Source organism: Urocitellus parryii, chromosome 8 (assembly GCF_045843805.1).
Source record: "Urocitellus parryii isolate mUroPar1 chromosome 8, mUroPar1.hap1, whole genome shotgun sequence".
NCBI lineage: Eukaryota > Metazoa > Chordata > Mammalia > Rodentia > Sciuridae > Urocitellus > Urocitellus parryii.
Window position 1 is genome coordinate 111,829,946 of NC_135538.1, and position 18,277 is coordinate 111,848,222.

Here is an 18,277-nt window from a genome sequence, read left to right on the forward strand (position 1 = left end):
TTGGGGACTTTCCCTTGAAATGTTCTGGGATGTATCTACCTGGGATACTTGACTTCAGCAGGTATCTCAGGAGGGTTGTACCAATTTGATCTTCGAGCACAAAGGCATCCACCTTTCCTCGTCCTTTCTAACACTTGGTATTTCCCACCTTTGTCTTATGAGAAAGCATGCAAAGACATGTTAAGGGTGCAAGAAAAATCAGATTTTTGGTTAACCCCCAGTTTACCAAAGTATCCCAGAGGCTTGTAGCTTGTACCTGTTTGTTTAGGTTTTAATTTTGTTTTAAAAAAGGGAAAGTAAGAAAATAAAATTACAGAAACAGAGAATTAACAACATAGGTCCTAACATAAAGAACTTAACAATAATAAATACCCCTATATCTGGTCTTTTTTCCTACTTAAGTAATGTTTATTGCTTCTTTAACATGTAGAACACTTTAAGATGAGTTTGAGGTTGGTAGGTATTAGTTATAAGTATTTAATCTTGATGTGAAAACCATAATTTCCAGGTAATATTTTTCTCTAAAAAATGATTACCGATATGTTATATGTAGATTTCACTGGATAAAAAAATGAAAAATTATAAAAAATTGAACACTTTATCCATTTTCAATCATCCAATTTAACAGAAGAAATTAAAAAATTTAAATTATGGTGACTCCCTCATCCATTATTTTTGGGCTTGAAGTCACCATGAGTCTTGCTCTTAGAGGAAGAGATACAGAAATGAGGGCCAGTGTTTCCTCCTAGGTGAGGTACCAGGAAATGGAGAATGTGGAGGAGGGGTGGAGGGAGGCCTGGGCGTGGACAGTTCACCCATACAGGAAAGGATTTCGAGACCCTTGAGAACTGTCACTGCTCTGCTCAGACCGCAGGTAGATTGCTATTTTGTTGGTAAGGATGGGGATGTGTGTGGCAGGTGCACTTCTTGGCTAATTTGTTTTTAGCAACTCCTCTTTATACTGTTCCCCCCTTAAGTTTGGCATACCCATCACAAATAAAAAGTAGGCTTGTTTAAAAAGAAAATACAATGAAACTGTCCCCATGCTTTCCTTCCCATGAATTGACTTACTCTAGCGAAGCAATTAAGCAGACGTTTATCAAAGTCATCTGTCACTCTGCCTCCATATTGTACTTCTCCAATCATGTACCGAACTGTACTCCACGACACACCCTTTATCAGAAATATAAAAGGATTATTCACTATCAATCTAAACAAATAATTCAGGTTTTTCTCTATAAGAAAGGTCTGGGAAAGGGAGTGCTAGCTAGATTGTATTTAAAATGATGTGTTTTAGAATTATTCATTATCTTACATTAATACCTCTATCACATGGCTGGAACCACTATAGTTTGATCTCCAAAGAGAAATCTACAATACAAAACACCAGTGGATATGTTGCCCATGGATTATTTAAAATAGAAAAAAAAGACTATTTTTCACTCTGTGGATGTAATCACCTCTAACACTCATTATAGTCATGCCAAGCTGTTACAGAGGGAAAAAGTGGTGTTTAGTGAAGAAAGGAGGAAAATCAAGTAATCAACTCTTTAATGTGCTCTCCTAGTAATATATTTTCTGGAATCAGTAGGAGAACAACTAGAAAAGTATTTATTCACAAGGTTTTTCTACAATGCAATCTTTTGCCATCTCAATCTGTGAGCTAAAACTACATCTAAGTGTTCATTAATCTTGATAGCAATCTCATACTGGCAATATATTTTGGATAGTAACAGTTATTTTATTTTTGTTACAAAAAAAAAAGAAATTCTCCATACATTTGGGGTAGGAGAAGTGAGGGTGTCTGATTCTTATTTTTATTCTTGGTTAAAATTTGATTTTTCAGTTCAGTTGCCTTTTAAAGCAACTATTTCCAGGTAACTATTACTTATACCAACATGATAAATAGCCACAGAATCTGAACCCATACAATACAATTTTTCATCAAACTGCCATACTCTTAATTTACTATCCCTTTGATGGTTTGGTTCTAGTGATCCCTCCTGTCCAGGTTAACATTCATCACACTCCCTAGCACAATCCTGTCACTGTATTTACCTTGAAGGCCTACTGTGGAAAGGAAGGCAGGACAGACGGGAAAAGTGGCCTTTATACATACACTATGCACTCACAAATACCAACCCACTTGCTCCTGACAGAATCCACAGCCACTTTATAAATGGGGACACAGGTTCCAACGTTCATTCACTTGCCCAAGATCTGGAAGAACCAGATCTCCAACCCTTTAGAACATGGGTGATGGAACAACTGGGTTTTCATTCTCTGTGAGCTTGAGGACATCTCCTGTCTGTCTTTTCTGGTCCTCATCAGTAAAACCGGCCTCTCAGTAAAGTCTCAGAGGGCAAAGACAAAAATGAGGCTTTGCACAGGAGCACTTTGAAAACTACAAAGTGCCATACAATTTTGTTAAAAAAAATTTTTTTAGTTGTAGGTGGACCTTTATTTTATTTATTTATTCTTATATGGTGCCAAGAATTGAACCCATGGGTTCAGTGCTCTATCAACTGAGCTACAACCCCCAGACCTGCCACAGGATTTTTAGCAGTGACCACTGTTAGATTTTTTTTTTTTTCCTGTGCTGGGGCTGAAACCAAGGGCCCTACCACTGACCCACACACCCCAGCCCAGTGACCACCATTTGGAATCAAGGCTATTTATATGAGAAAGGGAAAGCTAACATTAGACTTCAGGCCTGGGGTTGTGGCTCAGTGGTAGGGTGCTTCCCTAGCATGTGTGAGGCACGGGTTTGATTCTCAGCACCACATATAAAATAAATAAAATAAAGGTCTGTCAACAACTAAAAAATATCCAAAACTAATAAGTGACTTAAGGTGAAAAAGAACGTTGCTGGTGGACTGGCAGATAACATCTTCTCTTTTAAGGAGACGCAGTCAGGACAGAGAAGGCAAGTTTGACTGAAGGCAGGCCTCCTCTAGCATTGCCCTGTGGCACCTGGAGGCAGCCATGGGCAGCTTCAGGTATGAGTGTGTTATGGAGGAAGTGGGAGAGGCTAGACCAGCACACAGCTGATCAGAGTCACCAGGCCCCTGGAAAGGGTGTGGGGGAGCCTCAGCAGGCTCACTACATATCACAAGTTGCAATTAAAAAAAAAAAAAAAGAACCAATGTAATTCTGCAACCTGTACACTCAGAAAAATGAGAAATTATATCCCATCTGATTCAAATGTATGATATGTCAAGATCATTGTACTGTCATATGTAACTAATTAAAACAAATAAAAAAAATAGAACAAAGAAAAGTTTCACTCACTTTTTTAATATCGCATTCATCAAGGTGATTCTGAATAAACTGAATACTGGCTGAGAAGTCGGCAGAATTAAATTCATAAGGGATGTTCCATCCTAAGGGACCAAATTTCCGTCGTTCCTTAAAAACACCAGAGAAAATGTAAGTATTGACGGGTTTTCAAAACTGTATGAATGTGATCCTTTCTGATTATTATTAAAATAAGGTATAAAATTAAAATCTTGTGATCAAGATAAGTTGACATTATCTTCAAAGAACAGCATATACAATTTTAGATACTTGAACCATTAGAAATATTATTTCATGACTCTACACTGAAATGATTTATAAAAATAAATCTCCACATATTTGCCAAGTTTATGATCATGGGTTTAAAAAATAAAAGTCTAGTTCTCCAGTGACAACTCAGAAAAAAGCAGTAGGTGCTTCATAAATATTGGGTGGATTAACTGTTATCAGACCCTTGGAAAGTTTGAAATGTTAAATTCAAGAGTTTGTCAAAAATAAAAAAATTTTAAAAATTTTTTTAAAAAAAGAGTTTGTCAAGTTGAATAACTCAAGCATTCAAGAGCATGAAGACTCCCTGCTAGTCTCACATGGTAATCGTGCCATTTCAGAATTTGAAAACTAAGAATTTCTACTGTATACAAGACACATCTGTCTTAAAAGTTTCACACTTCCTTCATTTTGTTCTCTCTGCTTAGCTGAAATAGTAACTAACTGGTGAGAATTGGCAAATTACCCACAAATAACCAACTGGACTCAGTTCAAATGACTCAATTGCTTTGATATTCTGGGGACCATTTTAAAAGCACCTAAGTGTTAGAGCTGGTATCCTCAGGCCCTGATCTCCCATCAAACTCCACGATGGTCCCAATGTTCTCATGCCTTCAAGTTTCCCTGCCTGGCACATACCAGTCTCCATGCAAGTCCCAGTGATTTATTTGGACCTTCAATCCTAATGCCTGAGGTGAGGACCTAGGTGGGGGATAGCATCCCTGTCCATCTATGGAAAGATTTAAGCCTACTTCTCTGCTTCTTAATACATAATGACTTTTCTTTCTCTCATCTGCTTTCCCCAACCCAACACACACATGTTGCCGTTTTGCATGTCATTCCAATCCTTACTACACTGTCCCAAGCATCAAATCCTGAGTAATCCCAGAATTTAAAGGAATCTAAACAAACTGTAGCTTGGGCAAAATCATGGACAGCTCAGAGAAGAAATTCAGAAAGCATGAAGGTTTTAATTACTGATATTCAGGGGATGCTTTTAAAATATTAGATAAACCACTAACATTAACTTGGGTCCAGATATTCTGACCCTAGGAGATAAGAGTAAAGGCAAAAGAAGAAAGGAAGAAAACCAATTATAAATGGAAACTGCTACCATTACTTCTTGACTTGTACTTCTTTAGGTTAGGGTAGCAGGCATCAGAGATTTGCACAATGGAACTTTCATGCCACCCAAATTAGTATTTGATCAAAGATAGACAACCAGCCCAAGAAGAGTGAACCAGACTCCTCCTAGGGATTCAAACTGGGGGTTCAGAATGAGTTTACAGTAGAAAGACTTGTAAACTCAGGAGCTCTGAAGTGCACAGAGGCACATGAGGAGTAGAGGCCACGGCTTTACATGGAGAGACTGTGGTCCCAGGCACAAGAGTGGGTGTCTTGGCCCTAGACTATCTGCTTCTCTTGGTGGCTTCTTAGTCCCAGGATTCTAATTGTTCAAGTTGAAATACTGGGTCCTATAATCAGATTTGGGGTCTTGACAGTGAAAAGGAAAAGAATCATGGTTGCCTAATCCACAAAGGTCAATTACTACCGAGAAGGTCAAATCCATGGCTGACCCAGGGTTCTGAACTTCTTGAGAGAGCCTCAGAAACACTGAGGTGAGCCTCCTCCAGGGTATTCCGGAAGCAAGGGCAGGTTGAGAGTTGATGAGATATTAAGATGAAAATGTATTCAGCTAACCCTTCAGTCCCTGGGATTTCTTCCATTCTGCTGGTTTTGCTAAGACTGCTAACCACTTAGTGAATTGAGGATGTTTTCCCATTTTTTTAAAAAGAAAATCAAAACCTACACTGTTAGTTTTACCTATGTGTTTGACTTAATTTTTAAAATTTAAGGTTCAATTAGACAGGGGACTGAATGAGAAATAATTCTTTCTTTCCAATTACTGAAGCTGCTTAAATTGGCTCTATGGAAACACTCCCATTTATATGCACTGAGCAATTGCAATTTAGTTGCTCCTTAAAATGTGATCTTTGAAAATTGCCCCCGTGCTGAAATTTGCTTCACATTTATGTCACTTGCTATCAATTTTCATTTAAAGCATTTAGTTTTTTAAGTTGGTTCACTAAAGTTATAGACTTCAGTTGAGCTCATCTTGGGGGAAAAAAGAGGAAAAAAAAGACAAAATTTTAGTGGGTAAGTGTTCTAGGTAGTTTTTTTCATCGCTGTGATCAAAATACCTGACAAGAACAACTTAGAAGAGAAAACGTTTACTTGGAGTTCATGGTTTCAGAGGTCTCCATTCACAGCCAGCTGACTCCATTGCTCTGGGCCCAAGGGGAGGCAAAGCTGCTCAGCTCACGCAGGGTCAGGCAGTGGGGCGGGGCCACAGGGAAGATGCGCCCTACCAGGGCATGCCCCTAGTGACCTAACCCCTCCAGTCCACCCCACCTACCTATTAGGATGGACTGATTAGGTTACAGCTCTCACAACCCAATCATTATACATCTGAATATTTCTGCACTAACACCCTACTTTGTATCCAAACTATAATGGTGCATGTCCTAATCCTTCACAAGTGGAATCCTTCCACTTCTTGCTGTATTTTTGTAGCCACTGGTCTCTCTAAGAGACAATAATCGAAAAAAAAAAAAAAAGAACCCTGAAATATCACCTTGGCATACTATCAGGATAGATTCAAACTCAAACCACCAGGATAGACTCAAAGTGTTCATTCTGAAGATCAAAAGCAGCAAATTTTGCTACACTTATTTAGAATATTGAATGTTTTCAGCTTAGTTAGTATTTTGGAAAACATGGGAGGAGTACAATAGGGAAAAAAATTAAAATATATGTATTTTCAAGATGTTGTAATTCAATTGGGAAAATAAGACTCAGAAAACAAGAAAATGACAATGTGACTGTGACTATGATTAACTGTTGAAATTTAACAGGCAATGGGCCTGAAAAAGACATCTTGAAAACTAAAAATTTCTATTGTATACATGACACATCTGTCTTAAAAATTTCAGTTCAGAATGAAATGGAGGCTGTTCTTTGAGAAAAGAGAAGAAACTTCCAGGCGTGGCAAAGTCCATGAGCAAAGGCAGGAATGTGAAGTCTGTGAACTGCGGACAGGGAGGTTCTCCTGCCAGAGAGGGCCAGCTCTGGAGAGCAGCAGGAACTGGGGTCCGCGTGCTTCAGGGACAGAATGTTAGGTCTGAACATAAAAGCTCCACTCAGTCCAAGGAGTTATTACATGTTGTTAAGCTGGAGAGCAAGGATTTAGGACGACCAGTGTGCTTCATCTAGCTAATTCAGTTCCTTCCCTTTTATTCCAGGGAATATACAAAACACAGTGAAATATGGGAAACTCCTCAGATGAAAATTCTGCTCAATGAAACCATCATTTTAATAATGTCACAGCCATTTCAAAGCTTCTCTTAGACTATCTCAGAAGCTCCCAGGGGCCCAATGCTGTATCCAGTTTGGTTTAGCATCTTTTTTTCCCTAGATTTTTCATTTTTTAAGCATAGTGTTATTACTGATAGCTGCATTAACATAGGCAATTTGATTGATTTCATTTTTACTTCCAGCTCCTGCCATGCTGCATGTGGGATGCATGTGTGGTGAACAGAGACCTCACTTTAACATGCATCTTAATATGACAAATGGATTAGTGATGGGCCATTCTCTCTCTTTCCAAATGCAAGGCTACCAACACCCTAACTCCTTTCTTTCAATGACATATTAAATATTCTTGTTTAATTAAACTTCATCTACAGCTTCAAAACCCGGGAGCTGGCATTAACTACCTGAGTTTGCTAATTTGTGCTAATATAAAATGAAAAATATAATCCATACTAGAAAACATAAATAAAACTTTAATAGGTAAAATAATTAACAAAAATAGCAAGAACCACAAGTTTATCCCAGTATAACAAGATAAACCTGCATCATATTTGTAATTATTCCCAAAAATTTAAACTAAGAATTTTATAATCATGCATCCCCAAATCAAGAACTTTATAAGCACTCTTAAATTTGAAAGCAGTAACTATCAAGGCTCAACTTGAGAGAGGAAACAAAATATAAGGGTAATAAGCACATTTCCAAATGAAGAAGTATTAATAGAGGAATTTCCTGGTGATACAACCATTTTTTATTCAATATTTAAATTATTTTTAAGAGCTGAGATAAAATTTTCACATTTGCGACTGCCCCGGGAGGCCCATACAGATTCCAAATCCAGAATTCTTTAGGGGCTTGCTGTCTTGGGCCAGTAGCAAAATGGCTTTAGCAAATATCAGCAGCAGCAAAAATTCACCAAGTTGTGTCTAAGCCATTGGAAAAGTCCCAAATGTGAGAACTTTACAATTATTGTAAGGCTCCATGTGGGCAAACCAAACTGGTGGAGAGAGAAAAATTCCAAACCATGAGAAAGAGGTAAAAAAGGGCTGAAGGTTCTGTCCTGGGGTGTCCGTTCTCACTGCAAGACCAAATCACTTGGGGAGTTTCAAGAAGACTGGGCTCCTCCTCCCCTCCTCCCAGGATTCTCACTTGAGTGGCCTGGTCCGGGGCCCAGGTTCTGGCTGAAAATCACTGCTTGAGACATTTCCTCCACCCAATGTGCTGCTCAAGAGGAAAAATACCAGAGGACATTATCCTGACCTTCCTTCTGTAGGAAGGTTTGAAAAGAGACTAGAAATGTAATGATTGAGTTCTAGAAGACCGAGGCTTCAGAGGATGATGTACTTAAAATTAAAATGCCACAGTGTGAACACGGGCCTGCTCTGAACCCACAGTGATGCTGCATTTGAGTTCTCAAGAGACTGTGTAGAGTACACCGGGGCCAGAGAGAAGCTCCCCTGAGGGCCACCTTCAAGAGAAGGCCAAAATGTTCCTGGAGAGTGGAAGCCAAGCTAGGCAGAGGGTCCGGGGATCGCAAAGCCCCCATGGGGAGGGAGGAAGGGCTGGCTGGCAAAGACAGACGCATCCCGAGCTGCAGGAAGAGTGGCCACTGCTGCAGAAATTGGCCTCTCAGAGCAGCTGCCACCTGCCCAGTGTGGGTGGTAAATTCCTGGAGAAAAGGAGAGGGAAGTGGCAGGTGTGTGCGTGCAGTGGGCAGAGCTTAGCCGGGAGCTGTCCTGTGTAGCCACACAAGGACCCAGGGCATCAGTCAGGGCCTCTCCTTCTCCTGGGTAAGCCTGCTCCCATCTCACCAGACAAAACAAACCACAGCCTCCACCGCTATTCTGCCCAGGGAAGTTGTCCCTGACCAGCCACATCTACCTGCCCATCAGCCAGGAAAAGAAGAATGTTCATTTCGTTCTCTGAAACAGGCAGGGATAGGATCTACATGACACATCAGGGCTGCAAGCTGATGAACACACAAATTCAACAAGAGAAATGACACCGTGGAGCAGGTAGGGGCCTGTCAATTTTACCCCTAGGTTCTACGGCTTCAGATTACATGACATGAACCAATTCTCTGTTCTTTTTCTCAGTCTCCACAAGACCAAAAGCACATACATCAGGTTTGGATAAAGCAAGGCATATGTGTATGCTATAATTCGAATAAGTATCTCCAAAGCCCATGTATCAAAAGCTTGGTCCCCATCTCATGGCACTATCAGGAGGCTGTGGAACCTTTGAGGTGGAGCTACTGGGAAGTCTTCCGTCACTGGGAGTGTGCCCTTGAAGGGGATATTGAGACCCTAGTCACTTCCTTTTCCTCTCTTGTGTGTCCCAACCATGAGGCAAACTGTTTTTGCTTGTGATGCTGCTCTGATGTGCTGTGTCACCATAGGCCCAAAGCAACAGGACCAATGAGTCTTTGACTGAAACCTCCAAAGCTATGAACCAAAATAACCTTTTTTTTCTTTACAAGTTGATTATTTCAGGTATTTGTTACAGTGACAGAAAGCTGACTAATAACACTGTTAAGGACTCAACTAACATCGGGTATTTGTACCTTATATCTAATGCTAGAGAGATAAAAGAAGTTAAGTCACAATCTGTGTAATTGGCATTGTTCCTTCCTTTAGCAGCTGTGTCTCTTTCACAAGCACATAAAGCACCTGGAATTCTTATTGCACTGCGGATTTTGATTCAGCCTCCAAGCAGATGCTGCTGGCCCAGGATACCAAGCCCCTAAAGAACTCTGGGTGTCTCTATCCAACTGACTCTGTCCTAACCAAATAAAAGAAAACGTTTAGGCAATTGATTGATGTAAAAGGCACTGGGGGAGATGTTTGAGTGACCTGCCCTTCCTCCATGTCATATAACGGGATGTCTGAATTTTAGAAAAGGGGAAAAGCTTGAAAGAAGGGTCTTCTGGTCTACCTACACAGACATAGACACGGGGGCCCTACGATGGATATGACCGACCAATTTCACTTAGCTGACTGATTTCACAGCAAGTCTTAAAATCCAGGCCTGGTGAAGTACTCTTTCTAACACATTATCAGTTGATTTTAAAAATATATTCAACTTTTTTTTTTTAATAGACACTTCACTACAGCTTCCCAGGCCTAGTAGTGGAGACATATATTTATCTCTTTCCTAACTTAAACACCTGTCTTATTCAGTGCAAATGCACTTTAGCCCCATGACTAGATGGTGGTCCTGTTGCTCTTCTGTTTAGCACCTGGGCAATGGCCTCTAAAACAGAGGTCACCATATTGACCATGTGGAAAATACTGCCAATCCTCTCCCCAAGATAAGCACCGTGGAAGAGTTGAATCATCACTACTAGGAACAGAGTCATAAAATACAGTATTTGTGAATGGGGAATTAAGTAGCAGAGTTAAAGCAATATTTGTATTAGAGTGTAATAAGGTCTAGCAGTGCAAACCATTCTCAGATAAGAATGAATGAAATAGGTTTCAGGGACTTGAAAGCTATAATTTATAATCCAAAGGCCACAATGGAACTTAGTAAAAATAATCGCCAACAAAGCAAGCAACCCAGTGTTAACTCTCTCAGGATTGGGAACACAGATAACCCTACAGCCCTCTCCGGTGGCAGCATGGGACCTAGGAAAGAGCTAGGAACAGAGAGCCAGAAGGTAAATACACCCAGCAGTTTCTGGAGTGAGCTTGGAACTCCCCTCTGTGCTTGGGCAGGGGGTGGAGAGACAGGGGAACCCTGCACTCCCTGTGCACAGCTGAGGCCTGACTCCTGGGACATGGCAGGGGGCTCATTTTGTCCTTCACCCCAGCCTTGGGGGAGGAGAAATGCAAGAAGGCAGCTAAAGGAGCCTCTTCATTGGAGTGAGCTGAGGGCATCAAAGTGACATGGCTTTCCAACACAGACAATATATAAAACTCACACGCAGAACAAAAGAAGAACAAAAAGTTTTTAAAAACCTACAGAGAAGTTGCTTGGTAACCATAAAACTGGGAGTCACTATAGAAGTAATCAGTCTATAAAAGCAGAAAGTGAACAACCTGAGACAGGCAGGGCACTGCTGAGCCCCCTCCTCCTGCCAGCACTGCCACCACTGTTGGGTAACCAGCGGGACAAACCACTTGTCAATCAGCCAGAGCCAGGCAGTTCCAGATCTACCATGTGCAGCTTGTGCTAAACCACCCGGAGTCTCCATTGCCTCATTTCTGAGGCGGTGATAACCCTGCCTTGAAATGTGGCCCTTGCTGTCACATGAGATGGCGCACATAAAATTCCCGGCCAGCACAGGCACTTTCAAGACCAAGTTCCTCATTCAATAATCTCTCTCTCTTCACTCTACAAATATTTATTGAGCTCCATGTCCAGAAGCTGTTGGGACAGCAGTAGAATCAGCAGTCACCAAATGACTGTGTCTGCCCTCGGGCTCTTAGGTTCTCCTATGGAGGCTGAGGACACATGTGAAACACACAGCAGATACACCCCACGCCAGGTTGGGGAGGTGACATGCGGGGAAAGGAAGCAGGCAGCACATCCCAGAAGCCCTCTGCACAGAGGCTGCAACACATAGACACATCGTCAGCAAACCTCAAATGTGAAAACTGCTTTCCCAAGTTACCTGCACTGTGGAGTGTAAAAATGCTACTGTGTAAAGCATCGGCTTCCACATGGGTAAATTACTGATGTCCAGAAGGTCTTGATTGATCCCAGCAAATGTTCTTTTCAGACCTGCACGCATTCCTTGGGGCGGCTCGTTAGTGAATTTGATAGAAGTCTGTGGAAAAAAACAAAGGGTTGTTTTGTTTTAAACATTACTCTAAAGGACAAAATAGAAATCACAATACCTCAGAGCAGCAATCTGCTTACTGACACAATGTGGGCTGAAATTCAGCACTGTATAAACTAACTCCACTGATCAGAGCTGAAACCCAATAAATGAGTACTGCGCCTTAGAATGCTAGTGTGGAAATATGTACTACATAGCTTTAATGATTATAGTCAAGATTTTGATGATTGTGAGATTTTATAGGGCAGATTCTACTGGGCCAAAAACCCTTATCTTGTTTCTGTCTCTTAGTAATGCCATTTCTCAACAAAAAGATGCTTATGGTAACAAACCTGAAGCAAAGTAATTGGAAATCGATCATGGGGCTCAGTAGTTATCCATACTCGGAAAGTATCATCATTGGCTTCGACGGTCATTAGTGTCTCCAGTAATTCCTCCATGAATTCCAGGCCAAGGTGACAATTTTGCAGTAATACCCAACCACCCTGTATCAAAAAATGAGTTCATATTTAGATATGATTTTAATAAAACAAAATGCACAAAATGTTTTTTTTTTTTAAATCTTTGCTTTAAAGCATTTGATTATTCTGAGAGTATAAACTATCTGTTCCTGGTACAAGCTGGTTGCTTGGAATCAAGTGGGTTCAAAATGAGTATATTCTGCCATCCCTGGTTCAGAAAGGAACAGAAATCAAAACTCGAGGGCAGCCTTGTATTAGTACAGTGTGTGCACCATCTAATGGTGGGAATGGTAACTTTGATTGTCCTGCCTAAGGCGAATCAGAATAGACTACCTCCAGACCAAGGCTGGCTCACTGTCCCCCACAGTTGCACAGAAAGATACACATTATCTTGTGAGAGTTGTTGTCAACACATCTGGTGACACTTGCTGCCAATATAGTAACCCTTATTCTTTGTCATCACTCTCCCCACACCCCCTGAAACCACAAAACTTAATAAGCACTATCTAAAATATACTTGATAAAACTACTTATCTAGCAATATGTCACATCCATCAAGGGCCTATGAGAAGCAGATAACAGTTCAATACACTTACATAACTAGATCTGACAAATACAGCTGCAAAATACTGAGTGCATAAATAAATGATAAGGCATAGATACTGCATGTTCAACTCTAAGAGGAAATATGGCTCAGACTTCCTTAAATAGCAAAGGGGATGCGTTGGTCTATATAACAGGGGGTGTCCAGAGGAAGCTGGAATTCAGGCTTAGTTTGTGTCACCATGAACCCAGTTACTTTCTGGTCTCTCACTCTGTATTCCACAATGTCAGCTTTACCCTAAGTGTTTGAGGTCTCTCAAGGTGGCATTGTGGCTGCATGTCTATATATAGATATATACATATATATATATTTTTTTCTGATAATGCTATTACTATCAATACTTATCCCACTGTGAGAACCAGGACATGGAAGTTACAAAAATCCAGTATTCCAAAGAAGGTTAATGTGAATATAGCATTTAAATTTAAAAGTTTCTCACTCATCGAAACTAAATAAATTAAGTCCAAAGTTAAATTGTCCGATCACTCAACAGAGTGAAACACTTGACCCGGATAGAAATAATTATATATAATTGCTTTGATATATATAAATTAAATATAATTTATTATTGAATTTAATTAAGTGATAAAGATTAAAGCTTAGGGCACTTCAGAATTAATGACTAGCTTTAAATTTTGATGACCCAAGTAAAGTTTTAGGCCATTAACCCTCTCTGGTCATTAATTCCCAGGGAAAAGCTGTGCCCAAGTTGCTACAGACATGATGAGATCAAAAGCTTAAAAATAAACCAAGATCTTATTTTATTTTTTATAAATGATGCAATTTCTTATTACAGCTGAGATGGCCATCTACAGAGCATTTCTAGAAAATTAATGTCCTGTGTATTTATTAGGTATGATGGAAACTATTTCTTACTATTCCACTCCGCCTGCAACTTCCAATAAAAATTATTATCAATATCTAAATATAAAGTGCTCAAACATTTCTTATTTTCCTGAAACTAACCATTAATGAAAAATGAGGGCCTGTCTGTAACCGAAAATTGAAATTTAACTGTCTCAATCTGTCACTTCTTTAAGTACTATCTATCTATCAATATCGATCATGAAATTTCAAGACTGCTCTAGCTGCATCCTTATGTATTAGAAAGTGTGTCTTCCAAGCTGTAAATAAATAAACAAGTGAAAATAAAATGAACAGATGCTATAGAAAATAGAACAAGCGCTGGGTGCAGTGGCGCACGCTGGTAATCCCAGCAGCTTAGGAGGCTGAGATAGGAGGATGGAGGTTCAAAGCCAGCCTCAGCAACAGCGATGCACTAACCAACTCAATGAGACTCTGTCTCTAAATAAAATACAAAATAGGGCTGGGGATGTGGCTCAGTGGTTGAGTGCCCCTGAGTTCAATCAATCCCCATTACCCAAATAAATAAATGGAACAAGCTTTCCATGAACTGTCAGGAGGAAACTAGCTTGAGGTTAAAATTTACAATAAAATTCATATAAATGCATAAATCAAAAATAAGTGTTGAGCACCACAGGAATGATGCTCTCCACCTCTGTAGACCAGATGGACAGAGGCAAACAGCAAAGAGGCTGCAATAGTAGTCCCTGTTACATACCTGCTGCATTGACATCTGGACAAGCTTCCGAGCATGTATTTCTTGTCCTTGCCCCATTGAGATAGTTCTACACTCTGTAATATAAGGGAAGGTGCACACAATGTAAATTATATACAGAATTGGGTTGAAAAATTAATTTCTGAATGGCCACAGTCTCCCTCCCTCTATCACTTCTAGGAAAAGGCTCTGCTATTCAAATAGGCTTGGCCTTGGGTTGTGTTGATTAGAGGAAATGCACAGAGCAGAGAACTGGAGACACCACCTGGAAATGGTGGGTGTGAGGAGAGCAAGCACAAGTGTGTTCATGTGCCTATGTGCACACACACACGTGTGTGTGTGTGTGTGTGTGTGTAATGAAATAGAGTTGAGAGTCCAGAAATAAATACTCAAGACCTTTCAGTTATGGGAAAGGACAGTATTTTTAACAAATGTTGCTAGGAAACCTGATATGACCTTGCAAAAGAATGAAATTTGACCGTCACAGCACAACATATACAAAAATTAAAGCAAAGTGCATCAGAGATGCCAATTTAAACACTAATAAAACTATAAAATCTTTAGAAGAAAATACAGGAATAAGTCTTTGTGACCCTGGATTGGATGAAAAGTTTTTCTAAATACAACACTTAAAACAGGCATCAAAAGAGAAACTGGACTCGATCAAAATTCGAAATTTTTGTGCCTCCGTGGACCTTATCAAAGAGCAGCCCAGGAAATGGGAGAAAATTCTTACAAATCATATGTCTGATAAGGGTACCCAGAATCTACAAAGGACTCTTAAAACTCAACAGAAAGAGTCTAACAACCCAATTCAAAAATGGGCTGAGGATTTGACTAGACAATTCTCCAAAGAAGATACAAAAATGGCCCATCAGCACATGAAAAGATATTCAACATAAATAAAAATAAATAAATAAAAGGGAGGCAGGGAATAGCAAGTGCTGGTAAGGATCTGGAAAATTTATAATATCTATCTTGCTAGTGAGTATGTAATGTAGCTACTTTGAAGAACTATCCAGCAGCATTTCAAAAAGCAAAAAATAGGGTGACCATATGACCCAGCAAGTGTACTCTAAAGGATGCACCCCCAAAACCTGAACATTTTTGCACACACAAAAACTTGGACATGAGGGTTCAAGCAGCATTATTCATACTGGCCAAAAAGTGGAAATAATTCAAATGCTCACTTACTGATGAATGGATAAAGAAAATGTGATCCACACGTACATTGGCCTATTAATCAGCCATGAAAAGGAACGGAGCCGTGACACATACTACAATGTGGATGAGCCTTGAAAACATTATGCTAATTAAAAAAGACAGACAGGGAAGGCTGCATAGTCTCTGATTATATTTTCTCTTTCTTTTCTTTTCTTTTTTTTTTTTTGACTTTTCATTTCTATGCAAGTAATATATGTTCACAGTGAAAGGCTTGGAAAGTCAGGAGAATATAAAGAAGGAAATAAAAATCAGCAGTATTCTTCATTGTAGTCCTTTAATGCACAATCCCCTTCATTTCAAAATTCAAAGACCTTTGCAAACTGGAAGTTTTGTCACAAAATCATTTTGGTGGCAAAAGCTGACCTGAACTGATGTGAGCCTATGTATCACCTTCACTTTTCCCTTTCTAAATATTTATGCTTTTATCTGAAATATATAATATTAATATTCCCTTTCTAAGAGCTGGAAAATTCTGCTTTCTGAAACACATTTGGCCCCAAGAGTTTTGAACAAGAGATTATAGACGTATTGATTTGAAAAGTTTTATACATATATTTTATATGTAATCTATGTCTACACATTGCATATACATTACATAGAGTTTATATCTTACTTTTAACAGTGTGTTATAAATATGTCATTACCATTAAATATTATTGGAAAATAGTTTCTAACACCAGAACAGCGTCCAATCATGATGAAGCATCCTTGTTCATTCAACCGCTCTCCTTTCATATATTTAGAATATTTAACATTTTTCAATATTATTAATGGTATGAGGTCAAACACCTTTTAATATAAATCATTATGCGTGTCTCTCATGTCCTTAGGAGGATTTAATGCATGTGGAAGAGTGTGCACAAAATATGCAAACTTTCTAAAGACTTGTGATAGGGATAAATAAGTGTCTCCCACTGACATGGGGAGCTATAATTCCTAGACCACATTCCCATTCTCGCTTGTGTTCTTATTTGTGGTGCTTTTGGCATAGAGAGGTTTACAAACTTAATCCACTCATGTTATCTACATCATTTATCTGGTTTGGGACTCTGGTATTATGATTAAGGAAATTTTAGAAGTCAACATTATGTAAATAATTCATATATTCTTTTTCTTCTTTTATAGCATAATCTAAAGCACTTAATATCCTAATCAGCCTACAATTTACTCTGGAGTTCAATATGTAAAATGATTATTTTTTTCTAACATTAGCCTGCTCTATCCATGCTGCTTGTTGGCTAATCCTTTTTCCTCTGCTGACTTGAAAGGTGAATCTATACTAAACTATCCTACATATTAGTCTAATTTGAAGGCTTTCATTTTGCTCTGCTGATTTGTGTATCTACCCTGAGCCAGTTACACACTGCTTACTTATTGCCATTTGATAAAACTTTTAGAATCTGGCCATGCTGGCTTCTTTGTCTTTTCAAGATTTCTTGGCTCATCTTGCCTGTTTATAGTTTTAGGTGATCAAAGATCTCCCTGCTGTTCAATTAGAGGGGAAGGTGCTGTTTGAATTTCAATTAGACTTGCATTCAATCTATAGACTAATCTACAGTATATTGACATCTTTACAATATTGAATCTTTGTTCTGGGAATGTGGTTGAACCCTCTATTTTTTAAACTAACTTTTATGTCACTAAGAAAGTTTTATAGTTTTCTTCAAATGGGTATTTTAAAAATTATTTCTCCATTTTATTTTTATTGCTATAGTTAATAGGATTTTTACATTTTATTTTACAAGAAAGCATCATTGATTTTTTTATATGTATTTATTTTGTGACAAGTCACCTTACTGAACTACCCTATTAAGTCTAATAGTCTTTTTGTTGATTCATTTGTGTTTCTTAGTTAGACAATTACATTGTCTGAGAATAATGATGGTTTTTGTTCCTCCTTCCCAGTAGTTACAGCTGTTATTTATTATTCTTACAATACATTAGCTATATCTTTCACATTGATGCTAAATAACATTGGCAAGAATAGACATCTTATCTTATGCCTGACTTTCATGGTTATGTCTCAAGTCATTCACCACAGGGAGAGCGCGTAGGCTTGCAGTACCCATTTATCATCACATCAGTAAAATTTTTGTGTTCCTTCTTTTCAAAAGTCACATATAAAATGTGGAACTTTTATAAAATAAATTTAAAGCATCTATCAAGTAATATTATAGCTTAAGGAAAAGTCATTTTTCATTGTGATGAAATTTCCTCTCTCCTCCTTCTCCTCCTCCTCCTCCTTTCTTCTCAGTGCTGGGAATGGGATCCAGGACTTTGTGCATGCTAGGCAAGAACTCTACCACTGAGTTACATCCCAGCCCATGATGAAATTTCTTACTCCAGAATCTTTCTCATATTTACAATGCATTCCCACTTAGTTCAAAACAGATTGTCATTGCATGTTATTATTTCTTTTATTTGTTCTAAATAGTTATACATAACAGCAGAATGCATTTCAATTCATAGTACACAAATGGAGCACAGTTTTTCATTTCTCTGGTTGTATACAAAATAGAATCACACCATTTGTGTCATCATATATGTACCTAGGGTCATGATATCCATCTCATCTTTCCTACCCCCGTACCCCCTCCTTTCCCTTCCTCCCCTTTGCCCTAGCCAAAGTTCCTCTATTCCTCCCATGCTCCCACAGCCCATTATGGATCAATATCCAGTTGTCAGAGAAA

At 39.0% G+C, this 18,277-nt stretch overlaps 1 protein-coding gene across 1 annotated transcript in view; it reads right to left on the reverse strand.

Moving 5' to 3' along the window:
* The window catches only part of Dnah8 (dynein axonemal heavy chain 8), a 286,408-nt gene that overhangs the window by 45,457 nt on the left and 222,674 nt on the right, over positions 1–18,277 (reverse strand). The window contains exons 82-86 of the mRNA XM_077801771.1: positions 14,367–14,440; positions 12,052–12,204; positions 11,552–11,707; positions 3,292–3,408; positions 1,072–1,173 (exon numbers count right to left, since the gene is read on the reverse strand). Of these exons, the coding sequence (XP_077657897.1) occupies positions 1,072–1,173; positions 3,292–3,408; positions 11,552–11,707; positions 12,052–12,204; positions 14,367–14,440 (602 nt within the window). The remainder of the gene's footprint in view (positions 1–1,071; positions 1,174–3,291; positions 3,409–11,551; positions 11,708–12,051; positions 12,205–14,366; positions 14,441–18,277) is intronic.